Source organism: Lissotriton helveticus, chromosome 5_1, assembly GCF_964261635.1.
Source record: "Lissotriton helveticus chromosome 5_1, aLisHel1.1, whole genome shotgun sequence".
NCBI lineage: Eukaryota > Metazoa > Chordata > Amphibia > Caudata > Salamandridae > Lissotriton > Lissotriton helveticus.
In genome coordinates, this window is record NC_136065.1 from 1,809,216,047 (window position 1) to 1,809,243,273 (window position 27,227).

Genomic DNA, 27,227 nt, shown 5'->3' on the forward strand with positions numbered 1-27,227 from the left:
GAGCTTAAAAGGCAAATTCAGCCCAAGTTACACTTGCTGGTCTCTAGCATCTGCTTCATTTGAGTTAATCTCCTAGTTTGTGGTCCTTTGCTGATACCCTTTGCTTTTCAACCACTCTGTCAAATGTATGAAAAGTTAAATAATTGAACCTTATTTCGTCGTTTACTTTTCATGGAACTTACTCTTCAGGACTGCTTCATGAGTCCCTTTTTTTAAGCTTGTCATACCCAAGTACACCCCTACCCAAAGGTTTGGGTAGATTTGGCCACTGGAATGAGGTGTAACTTAGTGTTCAACTTTTCAATTCTGTGATCTTTGAAGACATGTTTATGATATTGTACAGTCAGTTTCTTATTTCCTTTGGAGTCTGTAGCCTAGCTTCCGGGCCTTTCAGTGAGAGTCTGTGTTGTCTAAAAAGGTGCCTAGAATACTACTGTCCATGTGTAATGAAGCTATTTGAAGGCGCAACACTTGTTTTCAAATAATCTACCACAAGACTGATATGTGTTCATGTGTGCTTTCTGCAAAAGGTTTCCATAGGCCACTAAATAAAATAAATTGCTCAGAAACCTCATCCTGTTCGTCAGATAAGATTACTAATCAGCCCTGTAGCTGTGAATTGTATAGAACAATGTCCTGGTTTTCTTTTCTCTCCCTGCCCATCATAAATTAAGTTCCCTTCACTGTCTTTCACATGATCTTGCAGAGTATCTGCTTTTAAGCAATCCATTCACCTCTTCTGTTTTATCTTGTGTAAATGTTCATGTAGCCTCAGCAATTTAATGTGAAGAGAGTGCTATAACATGCAACAACAATGCACTGTTTATTATGTATTCCTTGGGGAGTCTATTTTGTGTCTAATTAAAATCTTTCTTGCATCGCCGTCCTTTCATTTTACTGTACTCTGTCGCCTTGCATGTGATCAATACCCTCTAGAAAACTTTTCTTTCGTGGGTATTTTTCTACTGCTATTGAAATTGCAGCAATGTGTGTATTAAGATGCCAACTGTGTTCTGATTTTGAAGGTGGCAGATCCAGTGGTCACATTTTGTGAGACAGTTGTGGAGACCTCCTCTCTGAAGTGCTTCGCTGAGACACCAAATAAGAAGTAAGTCCTTCGTAACAGTGTTTATGACTAAGGCCTGCCTCCTGAGAGGCATCCTGGAAAGTGATTGACCTGTAATGAGAACTTAATTAATCGTCCAAACCACTGCAAGAACAACAATTTCTAGAATGACAAAATCCCACTTTCCATGAGACACTACACAATACAAAGTACAGCACTGGCACAATAAAGCAGGCAACTCATCCAAGATGTTTCTGACACTCTTCTTATATGGAAGTTTTTCACGTTTTTACTCTTTTACCCATTTTTTAAGTAAGGACCTTGCCATTAACCGTCGCAAAATTCTCCTGCTAAATCTGGGGTATGGCAAAGCTTGATTGCAATCTAAATATGTTGTCTGCTCTGTTTTTTTCTTGCACAGAAATAGCCATTCACTTTGTCAACTAATCCAAACTAGTTCTTCCCTTCAGCTTAGTTACCAGCCATTATCAAGTCATGGAAGCCAAAATTTCAATTGCCAAACCCATCACCACTTGCAGACTACAAAAATTGGTAATTTCTTTTCTGAACAATATTGCACTAATAATTATCAGTAAGCGGCCCAGCTCCTCTAAATAAAGCCATAACGGTCTCCCCAGCCTCTTCAAAAAAAATAATCCTTGGAGCCAGATAGTCCACAGTTTGTCCCATTACTAAACGTTACATTCATAGGAAGAGTCGGTTCAGACGCCGGACAGGAAGTACCGACGGCTAGAGCGGTGCTTCACTCCTATCCTGAGCCGCTGCCAGGTGGGGTGAGGTCTTCACATCCCACAGACTATGTGAACGACACTAGCTGTGAGGTAGGACAAAACTCTTTTTACCTGGAAACTGCAGGTGAACTGTAATATTTGTCTTTTTATACTCACTCATTTATTTTGGTTGCAGTAGCACTTGTTTATTATGAGGTCCTGATGAAAGCAAGGACAATCATGTCCGTGAATTGCTGAAACATGTTGGCCTGATTCCACCTCTTGACAGCGCATTTTTCAAACTGTCTTTACATAATAACTTTTAATCTGGCAAAGCGAGCATTACCTCAATAAAGTCTGTTGTATGCTCCCTTATCCCATTTTAGACACTTTTTCTTCTAATTTTTTCACTTTAATTTTGGTTTGCACTGCACACCCTCAGTCACACCACGCCTTAACCACTTACCAGTCTTAGTAAGTGATAAACCTTACCTAGACTACTCAGCGGGGGAGTACTTTTTACCATCGAGTCTCCTCACGTTTTGTGACACTACCTACTAATAAGGATGGTTTCAAAAAATCCCAAATGATGAAGGGCGGTCTCGAGTGGTGACTGATGGGTATTTTCGAGCATCCATTGTATTCTTGATTATCCACTAGGTTGTCACTGTGAACCCTCTCAGTAGTCGGTTGGGGTCATCTATTCTCTGTCTGTTCCTTGCTCACCATAGACTCACACATTGTTTTAGACCCTCTGGAACTCTTTTGTTGTTATATATCCCTGGGGGTGGTTCCTAGAGTTTGGTCTTTAAACATTCCCCTGGGTCCTATCACACCGTTCAGTTCATGTTGTTTTTTTTAAAATGGTTTGCAGCATGAGACCTTGGGCCACTTTAGGACTGCAGTTACCTGAATCACAATCGGTCTAGAGTCAGACTATATGACATGCAGGCGTATTTGCAATTCTTAAACCATGGTCTTATGGTGAAGCCAGATGAATGTCAATGGGTTATGTAGATAATTATAGTCTTCTCCATATTTTCTTAACTTTCGTTAACTAATGAGAACAGTTAATTAAAGTAGACCACTCCTTCTCCACCCACTTGTAGATGAAAACCATTATCCACAGCTATTTTTATCAACTACATTACCCGCCTACTGATGGATTAAGTGATTGATTGGTTCCTGCCTGGTCTGGTCTTCCTCCTACTGCGGAATTTACTTCCACGCTTATAAGGGTTCCTCGACCTGGATGGGACTGGGTGGGAGGGTTCCACAGGCCCTTGGCTGCTTCCACAACTTACAGTGAGCGACCATAGGATACCAGTGGGGGCTCGCTGACTTCTATGAAAGCTAGCCCTCACTGCAGCGGGCCGGCTGCATCTTAGTGACCTTTTCCGATCCTTCCTCTTTTCTCCTCTTCTTCTTTGTTTGCTTCACTACATTATTCTCCTGATTTACGTGCTGACCACACCCCACTTTATGGCCAGATACCGAAGTTGGTTGCAGTTCTATTTCCAGTAGCACCTCATCACTACATGATAGACGAGCGCTCAGTCCCTAGACACTCCTGGGATCCACCAGAAATTGCTGAATCTTTGCCCCATGGACTAGTAGGAAGGGAGGGAGCTTATGAAGGGCAGTGATAGTATTTTCTTTAAACATTCAAGGCCTTAATTCCCTTCTCAAAATACTAGCTCCATTCCATTGGCTGAAAGGCAATACTATTGATATAATGATGTTACAAAAAACGTACTTATTAGGAAAAGACACAGACCACCTTAAATCCCCCTGGTTCCCATCCCAATACCATACTTCTTATAGAATTAAAACAAGAGGGGTGCTGAGGTACAACTTAGAAACCCAACTCTGGGACAGGAAGGGCAGATATAGAAGGCTACAATTGCGTTTGGGTCCTCTTCGACTCAGACTCCTTGCCCTTTATCCTCCAAATGAAGGCAAGGAAGAATTTTTCACACATTTTCTGACAACTCCCATGGGAAAACTGATCTCACAGCTTCTGATTGCAGCCAGATTGGCATTAGCGCAGGTATGGAAACAACCCTAAATACTGCCTATGCATGTGTGGTGGGGTAAGATTTCGTCAATTTGTGCCATGGAGAAGCTCGTCCATCATACATGAAACACAGGCAAAATTTCACAAAGGTTGGAAGCCCTTCAACACTAAAATGGCAAAGGATCGAGGGGTGGATTTTTTGGACCACTCACCGACCCAAACTCATCCGCAAGGCTGGCCTCCATGCAGATATGCCAGAGACCCCGGACTCACCCCACTGAGCTGCCTCATAGTAAGCTGTTTGGGATGTGGGCATATCAGAGGATGGGGGATGGGAGAGTGAGGGGGTCAGTATATTGTAAAGCACTGTTGGGGCCGAAATGTTGATGGCTGTAACGAGAGTTATGTATGGCGTTTGTGATGTGTTGTCTTATCTTTTCTATCAACAGCATACTGCATCTCACTTGTACTGAAGCAAATATTATAAATATAATGTTTAGGGCAAAAAACAGCTATTTCATGATGGTGCTCTAGCTCAAGAATAGCTATTTTCACATACCCATCCACCGTGCTTGTTGACAATAACTTCTATTTGTGATAGTGGACAACACTACCAATTATGAGTACTTCCTTGTGGAGTCACCACGATTAAAAGAGGTGTGGTGCAGCGGCCAGAGCGGCTGAATTAGGACTACCGGGCTCACAGTTCGTTCACCGGTGGCAGCTCAGCACCATGTGACTCTGGGCAATAGCTAGTTTAATCTCCCTTACGGCCCCAGGGCTTTGAAACATTAAGGGGTGCTATGTTCGTGCTTTACAAATATGCATTACATTTTACTTACTAAGGGTGTTTACAAGTGTCTAGCACAGGTGGCTACACATTTGCGAAGGTAGGGCATCCATGTCTTTCCTACTAAGACGATTGGCTGATAGCTGATTAAGGTCGGCAGCAAGATGTAGTGTCTAGCGCACACACAAACAACGGTGGCCCTGCTACACTAGGGGTGCACCATATATGCCACCAGATCCCACCTTAGGGTGCTTGCTGGACGCAGGTACAGGGACAAATTACACCAGCCAGCAGAGTCGCAACCTTTCAGAAGCTGCGACCTCTTTTTCAGCCCAATCGTCCACTCACAGTGTGAATTTCATGCTTCATCGAGGGAAGATGGCTTCCTGCATCTTGATTGATATACACCCCCTCCAAGAGTGCCTTGTGGTTCAGTGGTCTCAAGTGGATGGTCACTAGGAAGATCTAGTGTTGGTACAGGCCAAGGCATACAGCTCATTACAGTGGTGGAAAAGCAACAACTTGGCTGCAACTTGCTGCAAGGCAGGTTTTTTGTAGTCCCAGTACCATAAATGGCCATCACCAAAGACCCCTTTATCATGGGATGGAACGAGCATCTCATCATAACTGTCCAAGTAATATGGCCCTCTCAACAGAATGGCCCCCTCAACAGAATGGCCCCCCTCATCAACTACATGGAGCTACTAGCCATTCACTTAGCTCTCAACGCTTTCTTACAATTATTTTTAGACAAAGTAATCCTCATCAAGACAGAAATCATGAACACCACGTACAACCTACAGAAGCAGGGTGGCTCACTCTCCTCTCCGTTGTCTCAGTTAGTGAAGGAAGCTGGCTGTCTATATGGTAAGCCACTACGTTGTTATACTATGCACAGAGTCCAGGGGTTCCGCAGAAGTGCACAGGGCTCAATGTAAAACCCAATGTGCTCTGTTAGTGGTAGCGTAGGCGAGTAGCCTTAGGCCTAACACAGAGGAGTATTAGACATATATTGCACACATGACCATTAACTGACCACTACTCAAAAAGGAGATCCTCACCAATTTTATAAAAATAAGCTTTGTTTGAGTATTATTTTAAGACAAAGATTTTCACAATAAGGTAAGTACGTTTTTAGATAAAAATACCTTCCACTTTAAAAAGTTGACACATGCAATTTCTGACCAGTGCAATATTATCCTATGTAGAAAAAAATAATGCAGTTAAACAGATAAGTACGTAACTTACAGTTCCAGTCTTCGGGACCAAAGGTTAGCGAGGGGCATGGGTCAGGTGAGTACCAAAACTGCACCACCAGCGGTACAGGTGCGGCCGGGCGCATAAGTCCAAATCGGAGTCCGGCCCAATGCGCTTCAGGGGAGAATGGGGTGCTTGGAGCCACCTGCGTGCAGGTAGGTAATTCAGTTGCAGTGGCCAAGCTGTGAGGGTTAGTACCAGCACGGAGGCACAAAGCAGCACCAAATAAACACCACCCGCAGCACGGGGCTGCGGGGTGCAGGTGTTCAGCATCAGGCGCTCTTTGCTTTTCTGGGTCAGTGGGCCACGTTGACATGGGCAGTAGGCCTCTGGTGCAGAGTGGTCAGGAATTGAAGTTCCATCAGGCACAGGTGTCCTTGGTGTTTGATTCTTGGGGACAGAACCACTGTCCTCAGGAGTTCTGTTTTTTGTCAAAGTTCAAGAAGTCTTGCTCGGGTCCCCGAAAGTCACTGGCTGCAGAACAGACCTTGCCTTCTCGCAGGGTTTTTGAAGCTGGGGACAGGCCTGTAGGGCCGTGGCCAAGTCAGTAGTTGTCTTCAGGCTTCGCTGCACAGTGTCTTCGTCCTTCTTAGTTCACAGGTACCTAGTTTCAAGGTCTGAGGGAGCCTCCTAAATACTAGATTTAGAGGAGTGATAGATAGGACCAATGGGAACCTCACTTCAGGTTACTACACCCTCTATTATCCACCATCATGTGGGATGGGGCAATAGACCTAGCTTTGATTAGAGGGGACCCCCCCCCATCTTCAAGATGGCAGAGACTGAAAGATGTGCTTCACCTCACCTCCTCCACCTTAGGTGTGGATTTGGCAGAGGTGGGCCCACCTATTCTAAGCTTTCCTGCCCAAAGTGGGGGTGAAAGCCGGGGGCTGCCATCTGCTGCTAGCAGCAGAGGCTTAGGGTTGCATTACAATGGCGGCAGGCCTTTGAAGCTTTTCCTTCGAGCACTGGGCCCTTCATAGGATAGGAGGTGTGACACCTGCCGAGGATGTGCAATGTTTCTGGTCTCAGAGAGCAGAGGCTCTCCAGCCAGGGGTCCAGAAATATGTCTGTGTGGCAGGCTGCCTAAAGCCAGTATGTGACCTCACTAGGGTCGAAAGGCATTCAGGGGGCACCTCTCGGGTGCTCTCTGGGTACTTGGTTTAATAAATCTCATACTGGCATCAGTGGGGATTTTTTACAAGGAGTTGTTTGGTACCAAACACTCCTGGTTTCAGTGAAGGCATCATGGTGATGGGTAACTCGAGCCCTTGTACGCCTTATGGCTTGCCTAGCACTTACAATATTTAAGAATTTACTTAAGTATTGTTGGGGCATATCTACTCCTACAGTGCTGCAAGAGGGGTGACTTGCCTATACCTTCAGGCAGTGCTGGCTAGCATGACACCCAGGCAGGGTGCCATGTGGACTTTGTTGCTTTTCACCTCCAGGGGCATGCAAGCAGCAGTGGCATGGTCCTAGTGATGAGGTCCCAGGAGACCCTCTTCAGCCTCCAGGCCCTGGGTACCCAGGATAGCACTTATTAGGTACTTACATGAGGGCAGAAGTGCCAATTGTAAATATGTTTTAGGGAGGCAGCACTGGCACAGTGGACCTGATTGGAAGGGACCCTGTGGACTACAATCAATACCACATCAATGCCAGATGAAAAGTGGGGGTAAAACATGTCAAAAGAGCCACTTTCTCACAGTTATCCCAGGAGATTTGGCACTCCACAACAATATTCACCTCATGGCAGAGCATCTGCCGAGGGCAGACATCGACTTTGCAGGTAAGCTTATCAGAATGAATGAATCAGTATACACGAACTCCAGGTCCTACACAGTTTCTTCCAATGGAGGGGCAGCCCACAGAAAATCCTATTTGCCAACCGTCAAAATGCAAGATGCCCCAACATCCCCTTCAGGTACCCACAGTCCATAGAAATGCACTATAGATTAATTGATCAAGGATATTTGCTTACACTTCTCCCCCTGCTTCCCTATGTGCTGAAAAAACTGAGGTAAACATCACAACCTCTCATTCTGTTAGCTCCAACCTGCGCCGGACACCCTGGTACTCCACTCTCCTGGAGAGGTCTATCAGCCATTGCATGAAATTCCCGATAAGGCCGAACCTTGTTACACAGAGACATGGTCAAGTGAGGCACCTGGGTCCCAGATAGCTCAACCATGTAATTTGGCACCTGGGGTCCTAGAACTGGGTCCCTCAGCCTTCCCCAAGAATGTATGTCCATCTTAAAGAAAGCCAATTGCCCACAACACTGGCCTGTTACACCGCAAAATGGAAAAAGTTTGTTCATTGTGCTTCTAAGAATCTGACCCGTTAAAGCCTATGATTCAGGATGTTATCAGATATTTTGCAAATGCTTAGCAAAAAGCGGGCTTCGCCTACACCTCCAACCCTTTTACAGTTGGCTGGTGCCACTTACATGCAGAACAGAGAACATTCAGTTGCGGAAAGAGCACTGCACACATTCCTTGTTAAAAGAGCTCTTATGTACTGCATTGAGAGAACCAGCCAGACTGGTTCTTGACATCACCCACCGCAGCCACATGACACAACAAATCCGACAACTCCACTGGCTCCGTATCAACAAGAGAATCACCTTCAAGCTCCTCACACATGCCCACAAGGCCTTACACGACGCAGTACCAGAATAACTAATCCACTGCCTTGCTTTCCACACACCCCCAGACAGGTCTGCTCAGCTCGACCTGGCCTACGTCCCACGGATCCACAAGAGCAGAACCGGAGGAAGATTCTTCGCCTACCTCGTCGCCAAAACCTGGAACACCCTACCACTCCACCTCAGGCAACCCTCCGCTCTGACCCAGTTCAGGAAGGACCTCAAGACCTGGCTCTTCAACTGAACCTCCACACCCAGAAGGATCAGCAGCCCACTCCCGCCCCCTTCAGCGCCTTGAGACCCTCCTTTGCAACACCTTAGAGAGACATCCCATCTCCAAGGCAGGAATAGGTAGGTAGATAGTTGAATGCTTTCAAACCTGCTATCTTAAAGCAAAGCAGGTTCTACCTATCCACCCAAGGTGCACTATACCTGCAAGAAAGAAGTGATCATTGCTTTTCTAGTAAACATTACATTAGTGGATGCTATACATCAAGATCGCTTATGGAAAAAAATGCTAAACTGGAAATCTACACCAGCCTTATTGAAACTAACACAGCAACTACACGAAGGTGCCTGGACAAAAGTGGCAGTTGGAAATAATGGATCTTTCATTTGTAAAATCTACTCATCCTATGAGCTCCCGCAAGCGTGTATATTGGCAGTTCTCAGGGAGTCTTATAATGCAAAATAAGTACTTTACTGCTCTATGGATGTGAAATCTTCCCTGGTTCGTTATGACAATTGATCAAACCGCAAAGGAAACGAGTAATAAAACAGTGGTCTAGAACTAAATCTATGATAAAGGAGATAGTGGACTGCAACCCAAGACCTCAACTTTCCTACCTCCTGACTACGGATTATATATCTGCTTTACAACCTTAACTGAATAGTATAAAAGGTTGTAATGTAAAAGCGGATGCTGAAATTAAGACTGGGCCAAGTTCCGGCTTTCATAGTGTGTAAGGTGTCGATCATGGGAAAACAAATGAGATCCCAATAATGTTCCCCTTTTGCCTACTCGGGATATTGTCAGTTTCTCATTTATTTTGCACAACATTTGAGCAAGAAAGGAGAAAGATTTTGCTCGCTGTTTATGGAGAAATTTGTTGAGTACAGGAACTGATGATCTTAGTGCAGAAATGCAATTACATAAAAATTGTATCCACCAAGCTCCTATCTTGATAGGTTTCCTTATGGAACTTTGTTATTGCAGATCCTTGTTCAAAATTGACAGGCGATGTTACGTAGTATTGATTGGATGAGTATATATCTTAGTAGTACAAACTATATATTTCCTTGGAAGTACTGGACTATTTGTATTTGGTTTTATTTATTTTAACTGTTATCAAAGTATTTTTTAGTAGCTTGTGTTTTGTATTACTTTCAAGATACGCAGTATTACCAGCTATTCTTTCCAATAGTGTAATGAATGTAATGTTTGTTTTGCCTAGTCGGCTTCATATCAAACCAATAACTAAAAACTAAAAAACAAGCAGATATTTGTACGGCAGCCATCCAGTGAACATCATGTTCGAGGCATATGAGCTGCAGATACTACACTTAGCATTAGATTGCCACCTGGTGTTGGGCTCGGATGATTGCATGTTGTTGTCGTCTTGGAAGAAGTCTTTGTAGTCACGAGATTGGTGACTCCTCCCTTGGACGATAGTGTGCATGGGCATCGGCTCCATCCTTAGATTGTTTTTTTCCGCCACTGGGTTCGGATGAAAGTTTTCCGCTCGGGCTAGAAATACACTTTTCAAGCACTTCGAAGCGCAAAAGACTTACTAAAAACGTATCAAACTACTTTCGATATCGACTAACATCGTTTCGACTCCATCAGGTCGATTCCTGTCAGCGACGCGGGCCATTGGGCCTATCCACGCCGTGAGGCCTACACCTCATGGAAAGGACGCCGTACAAGAGATGCTCCTGGTGTGGAGCAAAGTTTCCACACAGTGACCACCACGAGGTCTGCAACCTGTGCTTATCGCCAGAACACGACAAATCCAGCTGTACAGCCTGCACGTCCTTTCGATCCAAGGAAACCATCCGAGATCGGAGAGCCCGTCGACACGACATGCAGAGGTCAGCTCCGGAACCGGTGGATATCTTTGACGAGGAGCTTCCGCTTGTTCCCGGAGAAGATTCTGATGATCTCCAAATCTTATCAGAGGCAGATGACTCCACACCATCGGGTCAGCACCACATACAGCACCGAGATCGAAGGCAAAGGTCAACACTCCGCCTCCGGGGCCCAGTCGCGACCGAAAAACATCTTCGACAGCCCCGCTATCGAGCCCAGGTCCGAAGAAAGTCATTAAGCCTTCCGGTAGCTCGGTACCGAGCAAGCCGCACATACCGATCCCACAAATTCCCACGCCACTGAAACCGAAAGAAGTCTCGGCTCCGAAACCGTCGACGTCTAAAGACAAAGGTATGAAGCCAGCGTCCGACGCCTCGAAGCCGACGAGACCAGCTTCCACTCCGAAACCATCATCTTCGGTACCAAAATCGACAAGGCCTGAATCCGACGCGTCCAAGCCCTCGAAACAGCCTACCACACTGAAAACAACACCTTCGGTGTCGAAAACTACGCCAAAGGCTAAAGACAGACAGCAACCTCGTCCGGAACCGAAGAAATCGGCGCCGACAAAGGTTCCACAAGTAGAATACCTTTTTCAACCAGATCCTCTGCAAAAGAAAATCTACATTGACCCAAGACAGGTCATGTATCCACTACACAACACAAGAAGAGGAAGGCAGATCAGATGCAACACCCACACCTGTAGTTCCTGCCAAGAAGAAGGACTCTGCCACATCTCCTATGCACCCTTCTTCTCCTGTACTTCCTTCTCCTTCATCCTCTGTTCCTCTTAACAATTCACCACAGAGATCTCCTCCACATACTCCTCTTTTATCTCCACACTCACCTCAAAATGATGAGTATACTTTAGGAAGAGGGATATATACAGATTAGCCTTTCCCATACCCTATAGATGATACAGACTGGGAGTACCCAAACCCACAGGATGTGCCAGATATTCCTGACCCACAGTCATACCCATCAAAACCTTCTCCCCCAGAAGATAACATTGGTTTTGGTCACCTGTTGAACAGAGCTGCCATTTACCATGGGGTCACTATGCATTCTGATGAGGCAGAGGAAGATTTTCTGTTAGACACATTCGAACAATCGCAAAGGTCTGTTCAAATTCTTCCCATGATTAAAGGGGTAATCAAACATGCTCCAAAGATATTTAAAGACCCTGTGCGTACTAGGATCCTAAACCCTAGAATTGAGAAAAAATATAGGCCTACACCTGCAGATCCAGCCTACACTAAAGGACAACTACCATTAGATTCACTAGTTGTGTCAAATGCTAGGAAAAGGGCAAACTCACAAACTTCAGGTGAGGCACCCCCACCTGACAAAGAATCCAAGGTAATAGATGCTTCAGGCAAAAGAATAGCTGCGCAAGCTACCAACATATGGCGCATAGCTAACACACAAGCCCTCCTTTCACGATATGATAGGGCTTATTATGATCAGTTAGAGAAACTACTAGAACAGCTACCTGACCAATATAAAACACAGGCACGCGACCTTGTACAAGAAGGCAAGCTAATTTCTAATGCCTCAATCAAGTGCGCACTAGATGTAGCAAACACTGCATCTAGAGCTGTAAATACTAGTGTCGTACTTAGGAGACATGCGTGGCTACGCATTTCAGGATTTAAACAGGAAGTGCAAACTACCATTTTAAATCAACCATTTAATCAAAACCAATTGTTTGGACCAGCACTTGAAAAGATGAAGAAGGATACAGACACTGCCAAATCCATGGGGGCTTTACAGTCCACACAAGCTAAAAGTTCTTTTCGTCGCTCCTTCTACAGAGGAGGCTCCAAACAGACTGGAGCAGACAATACAATATCCTACAAATCTAACACACAAACATCCTCTAACAAGGGTTATTTTAGAGGAGGATATAGAGGGAACAACAACAAAGGAAGAGGTCGGGGTAACAACAATAATCGAACCTCTTCCACCATAAAACAGTGACTTCCCTCTGCTCCCCCAACAGCATTTCACTCCTGTTGGGGCAGACTAACGCAATTCCTGAATGTCTGGAACGCCATCACAACAGACAAGTGGGTAAGACAGAGTTCGAGGCATGTGGGCTGCTAAATTCATATCTTAGCATTAGATCGCCGCCTAGTGTTGGGCTCGGATGATCGCACATTGTTGTCCTGGAAGAGTCTTCGAAGTATCCTGAGATAGGTGGCTCCTCCCCTGGACTACAGTGCGCATGGGCATCGGCTCCATCCCCAGATTGTTTTTTTCCGCCATTGGGTTCGGATGTGGTCTCGACGTCTTACTGTCGGAACCTAGAAAAACTAACTTTTAGCGGCCAAAAGGCCTCGATTTTCTTGCGTCGGTATTGTCTGCGCACGGTCTCGAGTCTTCCGTCTCTTGGAGCCGGAATAAGCGGAGTTTTCTTCGCTCTCGGAACTTTGAGGCCTTCTCATCGCGACACGACTGCAAAACTTTTCAGACATGGAGCGGAGCCCGTTTAAGTACTGCCCGCTCTGTGGGTCCAAGTACCCACACATCGATCTACACCCCGTGTGTAACAAATGCCTTTCGCCTGACCACGACGACGGCAAGTGCAAGTTGTGTGCACAGTTCCGCTCGAAGAAGACTCTCAAGCTTCGGCGCGCGGTGCGCATGGAAGCTAAACAAGCGGCCCCGGATCCGGAGAACATCTTCGGCGACCAGGACGAAGAGGACCAGGGTCATCATCTCCAAATCTCCCCACCCGAGACAGAGGTCGAGGCGGATCCGGGAGACGACGACGGAGTCGCGGGTCAAGGCCTTGAATACGTCGACGAGGTAGGAGACGACGATGAGATTTATGGGGCCGCGGCAGACAGCTCGGGGGACGAGCTCTGCCCCGAAGGTTACGAGGATACCGACCGGGACACGGGATCGCCTGTCGGCCTTACCCAAGACCCGTTGCCGCAAGCCACAGCCCCGCCTTCGGGCCCGGCCACGGACTTACTTGCTGAGCAGACTGTTTCGAAACCGAAACCGAAACCATCGGGATCGACAACACCTAAAATGGCCGACACGAAACCGAAACTTAAGGACTCGAGTGTCCCTAAGATGGCTGCCGTGCCGGTGAAAACGACGGTGCCCGCTACCCCATCGACTCCGTCGACCTCCGGTCCGCAGAAGTCGAAGAAGTCCGTCGATTCCGATGCTGCAAAATCGAAACCGACGCCAGAGGAGGGGTCCTCCAAAAAAGATGGTCGGCACGGGTCAGCGGCTACGACGCCGTCCAAGCCCGCCAAAGTCGGCTCCAAGGAGGCTACGCAGGCACACGGAAAGAAGTCTGCGCCCCGAACACAGGAATCGGAGGCGGTTAAGACGGGATCCGCGCCCAAAGCGCACAAGGCCCACAAGGACGTCGGTTCCGAGGGAAAGATCAGACCATCCTCGTCAGCGCCGAAACAAACTGTGAGTGAGCCGTCCCTCATAGCCGAATCACTGCAAAGAATCAGGGAGAAGGCCTTTGCCCCGTCGGCTCCGATCCCATCGCCGCAGCCGCAAAAGGACGCTCCAGCGAAGCCTTCTGGGAAACTTCTCTTTATTTTGCCGCCGAAGGAGGCGCCGAAAGCATTTTCAACCAAATCGGCACCGAAACAGGTGATTTCTTCACCGACTGGCCCGCTTCCACGTCGGGTGCTCGAATCAGAGGACGATTCAGAGCATTTCATCGACGCTGACACAGGCAAACTGACCCTCTATAAGAGGAAAATCACTTCGGAGCCAGTGGACTCCTATGTCATCCCACTAAAGAAGAAAAGGGTGCCCCTTGACGCCTCAGGCCTCACGGAACCAATCCAGCCTCCTCCGAGACGGAGCCCTACTCCCTCCCCAGAACACTCTGCGGGTGAGGGGTATGATGAAGACGAGCAGTACAATTTCCCTATCAATGAACCTGATGCACAACCGGATTCATATGATGACACTGGTGACCAGAACACCCAGGGTGTGGGGCAGGACCCGCAGCTTTTTAATGCACGTGCATCCCCGACTGAGGATTCAGCAGGTTTTCATGCACTACTCGAAAGGGCGGCAGCCAATCATGATGTGGACATGCATGCCGACCCGGTTGAGGAAGACTTCCTTTTCGACACTTTTTCAGTCTCTGAAAGGACAGTAAAGACACTGCCTATGCTTAAAGGAGTCCTCAAGCATGCGGGGGACATATTTAAGGAGCCTACAAGAGCGAGAGTGGTCAACCCTCGCATTGAAAAAAAGTACAGACCTGCGCATGCGGACCCCGCATACATCCGGGGACAATTGCCACTGGACTCTCTTGTGGTCGCCAATGCCAGGAAACGTGCCAACTCCCAGACAACGGGTGAAGCTCCTCCCCCGGATAAGGAGTCCAAAGTGCTAGAGGCAGGGGGCAAAAGAGTAGCTGCACAGGCATCAAACTTTTGGCGCATCGCCAATACACAGGCACTCTTGGCGCGTTACGATAGGGCGCACTACGACACCCTAGAACAGATTGTACAACACCTGCCTCCACAGTTCCAAGAAGCCACACAACTGCTCATTGAGGAAGGGAAGCTGATCTCAAACGCAGCCATCAAGTGTGCACTTGACGCTGCGGACACAGCTGCTAGAGCTATCAACACTAGCGTTATGCTGAGACGACAAGCGTGGCTCCGCATCTCAGGGTTTAAACCGGATATTCAAACGACAATCCTTAATCAGCCAGTCAATCCTGAAAGTCTGTTTGGTCCAGATGTTGACACCACCCTAGAAAAAATAAAGAAGGACACAGAAACTGCTAAGTCCATGGGGGCCCTGCAGTCACAACAGTTTCGTGGCAGCAATTTTCGTCGCTCAGGTGCACGTGGAGTCACCAGAGGACAAATGGGTCAACAATCCCAGTTCTCTAAAGGTGGGGCACAATCCTCGTTCACAAAACAGAACAAGGGAGGTTACAGAAATAACAGCAACAGAGGTCGCGGCAGAGGAAACAACAGCTCCCGCTCCTCTGCTCCAAGCAAACAGTGACTCTCTGTCACTGCCCCCCGACCACCTAACACCTGTCGGGGGGAGACTACTGCAGTTCCTGCCCGTCTGGAGAAACATCACCACAGACAGGTGGGTGCGACAACTAGTCCAGTATGGTTATTGCCTAGAGTTGAGGTCCACTCCACCCAACATCCCGCCAAGGCAAAGGCCTATGTCCGCAGAGCACTTGCTCTTATTGCAGCAGGAAGTAGTGGTGATGCTGCAAAAGGGAGCAATCGAGCTCGTGCCGGTGGGAGAGGAAGGCACAGGGGTTTATTCCCTGTACTTCCTTATTCCAAAGAAGGACGGATCTCTCAGACCCATTCTAGATCTACGTCCCCTCAACCTGTACATACTGTCAGAACATTTCCACATGCTTACACTGCAACAGATTCTTCCATTGCTAAACCAGGGAGATTTCTTAGCAACCTTAGATCTCAAGGATGCTTATTTCCACATTCCACTACACCCGTCTCACAGGAAATACCTCAGGTTCACTATTCAAGGCAGGCACTACCAGTTCAAGGTCCTACCCTTCGGAGTCACCACAGCCCCGAGGGTGTTCACCAAGTGTCTGGCGACAGTAGCGGCGCACCTCAGGAGGCAGAACATCCATGTCTACCCCTACCTAGACGACTGGCTCGTGCAAGCCAAGTCAGAGCAACAGTGCGCCGCAGACATGTCGACTACCATTCACCTTCTTCACGATCTGGGTTTCTCCCTGAACTACCCCAAATCGCATCTTCAGCCGGCACATGTCCGGCAGTTCCTAGGTGCGACGATCAACACCCTGACGGCCATGGCTCAGCCAAACCAAGTCAGGATAGACAGCATGCAGGCTCTGATCCAAAGGTTCAGGCCACAACACTCGCTTCCAGCGAGAGTGTTCATGCAGTTGATAGGCATGATGGCCTCCTGCATCTTCATAGTCCCTCACGCACGGCTACATATGCGTCCGCTCCAGGAGTGCTTAGCGAATCAGTGGACACAGGCTCGTGGGAAATTGACAGACCTAGTGTTGGTTACCAGTCGGGCATACGACTCTCTGCATTGGTGGACTCCACACAACCTTTGCAAGGGCCGACTGTTCCAAGAGCCTGTGCCGCAGATTGTCCTGACAACGGACGCATCTCTCCAGGGATGGGGAGCTCATGTGCTCACTTACACGGTGCAGGGACTATGGACGACGCAGCAACAGAAGATGCACATCAACTATCTGGAACTGATGGCAATCTTCATGGCGCTCAAGTCCTTCATTGTACGTCTGTGCAACAAAGTCGTGCTAGTCCGGACGGACAACATGACCGCGATGTACTACATTCAAAAGCAGGGAGGCACCCACTCGCCACAGCTGTCTCATCTGGCTCAGAGCATGTGGAAGTGGGCCATTCAGAGGAACATTTTCCTCATGGCAGAACACCTCCCAGGAAAGGACAATCAGATGGCGGATCTGCTCAGCAGGTACAGCCATCAAATGCACGAGTGGGAGTTACACCCATCTGTCCTCCACCCGTACTTCCAGCAGTGGGGTCATCCGGAGATAGACCTGTTTGCCACAAAAGAGAACGCAAAATGCCAACACTTTGCCGCCAGGTTCCCTCACCCACAGTCGCAGGGGAATGCGATATGGATGAACTGGTCAGGCAAATTTGCGTACGCTTTTCCGCCAGCCCCTCTAATACCGCTGGTCGCAAGAAAGCTAAGGCAGCACGAGATGACTCTCATCCTAGTTGCTCCAACGTGGGCGCGCCAGGCTTGGTACACCACGTTCCTCGAACTCTCAGTGGTGCCGCATCAAAGACTGCGCCTCACGCCCAGTCTTTTGACGCAGAACCATGGAGAAATTCAGCATCCAGATCCGCAACAGCTCAACCTGGCGATCTGGCTCCTGAAGTCCTAGAGTTTGGATACCTTAACCTACCTCCGGAATGCATGAACATCATCAAGGAGGCGAGGAAACCAACTACTAGAGCATGCTATGCTGCAAAGTGGAAGCGTTTTGTCATTTACTGTACAGCCAATGACATCAACCCGCTAGATGCATCTATCCCCAACATCATCTGCTATCTGTTGCATCTTTACAAGTGCAATCTAGCGTACACTTCCATTCGGATACATCTATCCGCCATAGCGGCTTATCTCCAGAACAGGCAGCACCTCTCTGTCTTCAGAGTGCCCGCCATTAAAGCCTTCCTTGAAGGTCTGAAACGAGTCATTCCCCCATGAACACCGCCAGCTCCGGTGTGGAACCTCAATGTCGTTCTCACCAGACTGATGGGACCACCATTTGAGCCACTGCACTCGTGTGAACTCCAGTTCCTTACGTGGAAAGTAGCTTTCCTTGTAGCTATTACGTCTCTGAGGCGTGTCAGTGAGCTGCAGGCGCTCACAATCCAAGAGCCATTCATTCAAATTCATCCAAATAGGGTAGTGCTACGCACTAACCCCAAATTCCTTCCGAAGGTGGTGTCACAGTTTCATCTACACCAAACTATTGACTTACCAGCATTCTTTCAAAACCCGCAAACGGTGGCGGAAAGAATGCTCCATACCTTAGATGTACGGAGGGCGTTGATGTACTACATAGACAGAACACAACCCTTTAGGAAAACAAAACAACTCTTTGTTGCCTTCGCACCACAACACAAAGGCAAACCCGATTTCCAAGGCAGGGATAGCCAGATGGATTGTTAAGTGCATCCAGATATGTTATCAAAAAGCCAAGCGCACTTTAACAATACCCCCCAGAGCGCACTCCACACGCAAACTGGGGGCATCCATGGCTTTCCTAGGGAACATTCCTTTAGAGGATATTTGCAGAGCAGCCACGTGGGTTACACCACATACCTTTACAAAACACTACTGTGTTGATGTGCATTCCAAGCAGCAAGCTGCTGTAGGACAGGCTGTTCTGAAGACACTTTTTCAGGTTTCTGCAGCTGGCACGGGCAACCGCCGTTGATGGAGGGACTGCTATGTATTCTATGCTAAGATATGAATTTAGCAGCCCACATGCCTCGAACTGAATATGCTACTTACCAGTATGCATCTGTTCTTGGCATGTAGGGCTGCTAACATTCATATCGCCCGCCCTCCTCCCCGGTGCCTGTCGCAGCTGCAGATGTACTATTGTATTTATTCATTAGCATGGACATCCTTTACACTTTTCACTCCATCTTCTGCCACAATGGCGAAAAACAATCTGGGGATGGAGCCGATGCCCATGCGCACTGTAGTCCAGGGGAGGAGCCACCTATCTCAGGATACTTCGAAGACTCTTCCAGGACAACAATGTGCGATCATCCGAGCCCAACAATAGGCGGCGATCTAATGCTAAGATATGAATGTTAGCAGCCCTACATGCCAAGAACAGATGCATACTGGTAAGTAGCATATTCATTATCCAGTATGGCTACTGCCTAGAACTTACAGCAACCCCTCCACACATACCACCCAGGCAGCGTCCAATGTCTACAGAACACCTCACTCTGCTCAAACAAGAAGTTCTGTCACTTCTACAGAAGGACGCAATACAAATAGTTCCTTCGCAAGAACAAGGAACAGGGGTTTACTCACTGTATTTTCTAATTCCCAAAAAGGACGGGACACTAAGACCAATTCTTGACCTCAGGCCCCTCAATCATTACATACAATCAGATCATTTTCATATGATCACTTTACAACAAGTGCTCCCACTGCTGCAACAAGGCGATTTCCTTACAACACTAGATCTAAAGGGCGCCTACTTCTACATTCCTATACATCCTGCTCACAGAAAGTATTTAAGGTTTGTACTGGAAGGGCAACATTACCAGTACAAAGTCCTTCCATTCGGAGTGACAACAGCACCACGGATATTCACAAAGTGCCTAGCAGTAGTAGCAGCACATCTCAGGAGACAACAAATACATGTCTTCCCTTATCTAGACAATTGGCTCATAAAGGCTAAGTCATTCAATCAGTGTGTCCAACACACACATCAGACAATTCAAACATTGCACGACTTAGGGTTCACAATCAACTACACCGAGTCGCACCTGCAACCCTCTCATATACATCAGTATCTAGGGGCTACAATAAACACATCTACAGCTCTAGCGTATCCCAGTCCAGCAAGGATACAGAGCTTTCAAGCCTTAGTCACAGCCTTTCAACACCAACAATCTCTGCAAGCCAGAGTGTTCATGAGACTAATAGGCATGATGCATCTTGCATTTTCATAGTGCCATATGCAAGACTGCAAATGCGTCCGTTACAGGAATGTCTAGCACAACAGTGAAACCAGGCTCATGGTCAACTAACAGACCTGGTGTTGGTGGACAGCCGCACACATCGCTCTCTGCTGTGGTGGAACACCCAAAACTTGACAAAAGGGTGGCCGTTCCTCGAACCTGTTCCACAACTAGTGCTCACAACAGACGCATCTCTCACAGGATGTGGAGCCCATGTCCTACATCATACAACTCAAGGACAATGGAACAGTCAACAAAAATTGTTGCACATCAACTATCTAGAGCTGCTAGCAATATTCTTAGCACTCAAAACATTCCAAGTGCAAGTACAGAACAAAGCTGTCTTAATCCGGACAGACAACATGACAATCATGTATTATATACAAAAACAGGGTGGGGGACACTCTCTACAACTGTCCCAGCTCGCACAGAACATTTGGAGATGGGCCATTCCACAAAACATATATCTGTTGGCAGAGCACCTTCCAGGAGTTCACAATCAGATAGCAGATCTGTTGAGTCGGCAGACGCAACAAATTAACGAATGGGAACTACATCCACAAGTTCTTCAACCATTCTTCCACAAGTGGGGTCATCCAGACATAGATCTGTTCGCCACACACAAAAACGCAAAATGCCCAACCTTCGCCGCCAGGTTTCCACACCCGCTGTCCAAGGGCAAGGCGATATGGATGAACTGGTCAGGCAGATTTGCGTACGCTTTTCCGCCAATACCACTAATACCATTAGTAGTACGCAAGCTCAGGCAACAGTCTCTCAAATCAATCCTGGTAGCTCCCACATGGGCACGCCAACTGTGGTTCACCACGCTGCTAGACCTCTCTAGTTCCACACCAAAAGTTACGACTTACTCCATCCCTGCTAACGCAGAACCATGGAGACATCTGACATCCAGACCCAAATCAACTGAATTTGGCGATCTGGCTCCTGAAGTCTTAGAGTTTGGTTATCTTAACCTACCACCAGACTGTATGAACATCATTAAAGAGGCCAGGAGACCTACTCCCAAAGTTTGTTACGCTGCTAAATGGAAGAGATTTGCCATTTATTACAACAATAACCAAATTGATCCCCTGGATGCTTCCATCCAGAATATCATTTGCTACCTCTTACATTTACAAAGATGTAACTTGGCATATTCATCCATATGCCTGCACCTTGCAGCAATTGCAGCATATTTACAAAGTAGACAACATCTGTCTCTTTTTCGTGTACCTGCAATTAAAGCATTTATGGAAGGATTGAAAAGAATCATCCCTCCCAGGTTGCGACCTTCTCCAGTGTGGAACCTCAACGTTGTTCTTACAAGACTCTTGGGACCCCCTTTTGAGCCTTTACATAAATGTGAACTGCAATTCCTCACTTGGAAAACAGCTTTCCTTATTGCTATTACCTCTCTCAGAAGAGTAAGTGAGATACAAGCTTTCCCAATACAAGAACCATTTTTACAACTACATCGTAACAAAGTGGTTTTAAGAACTAATCCAATTTTGTTTCCAAAAGTCATTACTCCTTTTCATTTAAACCAATCTGTAGAGTTACCGGTGTTTTTCCAAAACCCTGACTCTGTAGCAGAGAGCTCTACACACACTAGACGTTAAAAGAGCTCTTCTCTATTATATTGATAGGACCAAATCTTTTCGTAAAACAAAGCAATTGTTTGTATCTTTCTCTCCACCACATAAAGGCCACCCCATCTCTAGATTGCAAGGTGGATTGTAAAATTTATACAAATGTTATCAAAAAGCAAAACTTACATTAACAGTTTCTCCTAGAGCGCACTCCACACGCAAACTAGGAGCCTCTATGTCTTTCTTAGGGAACATCCCCCTAGAAGACATCTGCAAAGCAGCAACACGGTCTACAACACACACCTTCACTAAACACTACTGTGTTGATGTGCAAGCCAAGCAGCAAGCTACAGTAGGCCAAGCTGTACTTAAAACTCTCTTTCAAACTACTGCAACAGATACAGGTGACCACCGCTAGGGGAGACACTGCTGCACAATCGATGCTAAGTGTAGTATCTGCAGCTCATATGCCTCGAACGGAAAATGCTACTTACCAGTATGCATCTGTTCTTGGCATGTAGAGCTGCAGATTGCTACACCTCCCCCGGACCTGTATCTGTTCCAGTTTTATCTTACTTAGATGCACACGCATGGATATCCTTTTTCTTTACTTCTACTAACTCCATCATTTCCCATCATGGCGAAAAACAATCTAAGGATGGAGCCGATGCCCATGCGCACTATCGTCCAAGGGAGGAGTCACCTATCTCGTGACTACAAAGACTTCTTCCAAGACGACAACAACATGCAATCATCCGAGCCCAACACCAGGTGGCGATCTAATGCTAAGTGTAGCAATCTGCAGCTCTACATGCCAAGAACAGATGCATACTGGTAAGTAGCATTTTCCTACCTTTCCCAAGCACTATTGTGTGGACATATTCACCCATCAACTGGCCATGGTGGGTGAGGTTGTGTTAAGGACCTTATTTTAGGCATCATCCACACGTTGGCCCCAACTTCTGGAGAGCTTTGCATAACAGTCTACAACCACACATGCTACGAATGGAAAATGTAGCTTACTTTGTAAACATCCGTTTGTAGGATTGTGGTGGTGTAAATTCCAGTGCCTGTCCTCCTCCCCAGAAGCATGCGTCTCTTGCAGATCTCTTACTTGCTGCATTTCTCTCATTGACACTCCATCCATACTCTCACCCGCTGTGCAAAACCAATGTAACATGTATTTGGTGCCATACACAATTTACTCAAACAAGAGTCCCAGTGTATCTTGTGATTCCATAGACGACTTCGAACAAAACCACTTGCAAACGTCCAAGTCCAACACTAGATGGCAGGAGTATGCTAAGCATGTGAATCATTTGCATCACAAGCTACGAATAGATGCATTCAAAGTAAGTAGCATTTACCATTAAGTACCTGGTCAGCAAAGTCCACCCATACAGTAGATCATTGATAGGATGTTTATCTTTGAACTAGCCTTTGGAATGAGCAAATGTGTTATATGTAAAACTGTCCAACATTTAACACGTGTCTCCTGAAAGGATTCTGTGAATTGGCTCAAAGCATCCTTCACTGACTCACATTTTATATCAAGATCACCCTTTAAAGCAGGTGCCTTGGTATACACACCTAATGAACCAAAACCTTGTTACCTTCAGCCTTAAATGATCGGTATGCTCCTGTTACCCCTTATCTTGTAAGGCTTCTTTTTTTTTCTTTTTTTAAACACCGTACCTGCTTTTCTAATCTCATGTGTGAATATCACGTCCTTTCTCAGTACCATTTTCAAAAGGCACCTGGGGATGGAGGAGAACTAGTTTCCTCACTAAGAGCGAGGGCCCTTCCTTCAGACTTTCAGAGTTCGAAGCCCCATGACGCTTTGCCTAAGTGTCCTTGACCTGAAGTGATGTGATGTGATGTGAAAAGTATTTGTAAAGCGCAGCGTGCACTATACAGTTTCTTGGCACTGGAATAGAAAGGACAGAAGGCACCGCCTGGGCAGGGCGCGGGGGTGCATAGCAGCAACAGGAAAGAAGAAAAGAAGAGGAAAAAAAAAAGAAGAAATAAAAGGGCCAGAGAAAAGAAAACGTTTTAATTGTACGCAGTGCGGAACAGATGAGTCTTAAGGAGGGATCTGAAATGGGTGTAGGGAAAGGCAAGCCTAATGTCCAAAGGGAGGGCATTCCAAAATGACAAAACGATGGAGCAAGGAATGAGAACCGTAAACCTCCCCATTTCTTACGCTTGACTCGCGGGACTGTGAGTAAAGCCGAGCGAGCCGAGCAAAGACTGCGAGAGGGGATATAAGGATGAATGAGGGAGGAGATAAAGGTAGGGCCTGTGCCCGCCAGAGATTTAAAGACAAGGCAGCCCAGCTTAAACTTGCAGCGTTCGGAGACAGGGAGCCAGTGCAGAGACCTTAGTAGGGGGCGGACGTGGTGGTGCCTCGGTTGATGGAAGATGAGGCGTGCCGCCTGGTTCTGGACAAGCTGCAGACGTTTAAGTTGATAGTCTGGGATGCCGACGTACAAGGAATTGGCGTCGTCAATCCTAGAGATGACTAATGCCAGAAGGGCTAAAGTAAGTGCCTCGGTGGTGAGAAAGCACGCAATTTTCCGAATTTTGCGCAGTTGGAAAAAGAAAGAAGAGACAGTAGCATTTATCTGAACCATGCCTCTTATATTTTTCCTTCTTTAATCCAGACCCTACTGCCAGCTCGTTGATAAGCATTTGTCATGCTTTTTGTGACCATTGTGCCTCTTCTGGTGTCTTTTGAACAGTTTTTCTGTGTGATGTCTCTTTAGAGTCTAAGTTTGTGTCTTTTTACATCCAGAAACAAGATAACAATGATTGCAGAGCCGCTGGAGAAGGGGCTGGCTGAGGACATTGAGAACGAAGTAGTGCAGATTACATGGAACAGGTATGTCTGATATGAGGACCAAGTTCAAGTTCAGTGATTTGTATAGCGCACTACTCACCCAGAGGGTCTCAAGGCGCTTGGGGGTGGGTGGGTGCTTTACTTATCGATTAACCAGGTTTTTAGCTGCTTTCTGAAGGAGAGGTGGTTCTGTGTAAGGCGGAGGTGGGTGGGGAGAGAATTCCAGGTTTTGGCTGCTAAGTAGGAGAAGGATCTACCCCCAATGGTGGATCTATGGATGCGCGGAATTGCGGCGAGGGCTTGATTGGACGATCGTAATTGGCGGGTGGGGGTGTAGAAGGATAGTCGTGTGTTGAGGCATTCGGGTCCTAGGTCGTAGAGGGCCTTGTGTGCGTGGGTGAGGAGACGGAACGTTATTCTCTTGCTGACGGGGAGCCAGTGGAGGTCTTTCAGGTGACCGGAAATGTGACCTTGACGGGGGATGTCCAGAATGAGTCTGGCTGAGGCGTTTTGGATGCGTTGGGAGTTTTTTCTGTAGTTTGGCTGTGGTTCCGGCGTAAAGGGTATTTCCATAATCCAGTCGACTAGTGACTAGTGCGTGAGTGACTGTCTTTCTTGTTTCGGTGATTTTTTTGAGCATGCGTAGGATGTTGAAGCATGAAGAAGAGACTGCGTTGACTTGTCTGGTCATCGAGAGGGAGGAGTCTAGGATGAAGCCCAGGTTACGTGCGTGATCCGTTGGTATGGGTGCGGTTCCGAGGGCCGGAGGCCACCATGAGTCGTCCCAGGCAGAGGGGATGAGCCTAAGATGAGGACTTCAGTTTTGTCTGAGTTTAGTTTTAAACGGCTGTTCATCATCCACTCGGCTAATTCTTTCATTCCTTCATGTAGATTGGTTTTGGCGGTGTTTGGGTCTTTGGTGAGGGAGAGGATCAGCTGGGTGTCGTCTGCGTAGGAGATGATGTTGATGTTGTGTTGTCGCGCGAGGGGACTCATGTAAACGTTGAAGAGGGTGGGGCTGAGTGATGATCCTTGTGGTACGCCGCAGATGACTTCGGTGGCTTCTGATTTGAATGGGGGGAGGCGGACTCTCTGGGTTCTTCCGGCGAGGAACGAGATGATCCAGTCCAGAGTTTTTCCTTGTATTCCGACGTTGCTGAGGCGTTGTATGAGGGTGCTATGACAGACTGTGTCGAAGGCGGCGGATAGGTCAAGTAGGATGAGGGCAACTGTTTCTCCGTTGTCCAGTAGCGTTCGGATGTCGTCTGTAGCAGTGATGAGGGCGGTTTCTGTGCTGTGTTTAGCTCGGAAGCCGGATTGTGAGGGGTCGAGGGAATTGTTGGATTCGAGGAAGGCGGCGAGCTGACTATTGACGGCTTTCTCAATGACTTTGGCAGGGAATGGGAGGAGTGAGATGGGGCGGTAGTTCTTAAGTTCAGAGGGGTCTGCTGTGGGTTTCTTCAGAAGGGTGCTGAGTTCGGCGTGTTTCCAGCTTTCCGGGAAGGTAGCTGAGTTGAAGGAACAATTGATGATATCGCGGAGATGGGGTGCGATGATGGAGTCTGCTTTGTTGAAGATGTGGTGGGGACATGGGTCGGTTAGAGAACCTGAGTGGATGGAGTTCATCAGGCGGATGGTGTTTTCAGTGGTGATTGGGTTCCAGGCGTAAAGGTTGTGAGAGTGCTGTTTTGGTTCGGCGGTGTGTGGAGTGGACTGTTCTTCGGACTGGTTTTCAAAGCTGTTATGTATGTCGGCGATTTTGTTGTGGAAGAAAGAGGAAAGAGAGTTGCAGAGGTCTTGGGAGGGAGTGATGTCGTTGGTGCCGGCGGTGGGGTTGGTGAATTCTTTGACGATGTTGAATAGTTCCTTGCTGTTGTGGGCGTTGTTGTCGAGTCGATCTTTGAATGCTGATTTCTTGGTGGAACGGATCAATTGGTGGTGTTTGCGGGTGGCGTCCTTGAAGGTGGTCAGATTTTCGTTGGTTGGGTTTTTTCTCCAGGTTTTCTCGAGGATACGAAATAACTTTTTGGATTCCTTAAGGTCATCGTTGAACCAGGGGGCCTTTTTGCTACCTTGTTTGATCTGGTGGTTTTTCAGGGGTGCTAATTCGTCAGCGCTGTGAGTGATCCATTGTGTGAGTTTGGTGGCAGCTCGGTTTGGGTCCGATGATATGGCAGGAGGGTTTTGGTTAAGGGATGTGAAGAGTTGATCGGTGGTGATTTTGTTCCAATTTCTTCGAGGAATAGGTTGTGGGGGGTTGTGGGTCGTGGTCTTTTTGTAGCTGAAGTGAACGCAGCTGTGATCCGTCCAATGGAGAGCTGTGGTGTGGTCGAAGGAGATGTGTTTGCTGGAGGTGAAGATGGGGTCGAGCGTATGTCCGGCTAGGTGGGTGGGGGTGTCGACAAGTTGTTTGAGTCCGAGGTTGGCCAGGTTGTCCAGAAGGGTGGTGGTGTTACAGTCGTTTTTCTTTTCCAGGTGGAAGTTGAGGTCTCCCAGTAGAATGTAGTTCTCGGAGGTGAGGGCATGTGGGCTAATGAAGTCAGTGATGTCTTCGTTGAATTGTGTGCGGGTTCCTGGTGTTCTGTAGATGAGGGTGCCTCTAAGTGTGGTCCTGGGGTCGGTGTGGATTTGGAAGTGAAGGTGTTCTGCGGTCGCGAGGTTATCGTCTGAGCTGGTCGTGATTCGGATGGTGTTCTTATGGACGATGGCGATGCCTCCTCCTGTTTGGTTGGTGCGGTCTTTTCGTATGATCTTGTAGGCGTCTGGGATGGCTATAGCGATGTCGGGTGCTGATGAGGCGTTCATCCAGGTTTCTGTGAGGAAGGCGACGTCCGGTGATGATGTGTCGAGTAGGTTCCAGAGTTCAGGGGCGTGTCTGTGGATCGAGCGGGTGTTCAGCAGGATGCACTTCAGATGGTTAGAGTCGGAGCTGTGTTTGGAGGAAGTGGGAT

General features: G+C 47.5%; 1 protein-coding gene across 2 annotated transcripts in view; it reads left to right on the forward strand.

Annotated features, from left to right (window-relative positions):
* EFTUD2 (elongation factor Tu GTP binding domain containing 2) overlaps positions 1-27,227 on the forward strand; it is a 283,894-nt gene that overhangs the window by 247,977 nt on the left and 8,690 nt on the right. For both annotated transcript variants that reach the window (XM_078645140.1, XM_078645139.1), the window contains exons 20-21: positions 1,026-1,108; positions 24,232-24,318. In XM_078645140.1, the coding sequence (XP_078501266.1) occupies positions 1,026-1,108; positions 24,232-24,318 (170 nt within the window). The remainder of the gene's footprint in view (positions 1-1,025; positions 1,109-24,231; positions 24,319-27,227) is intronic.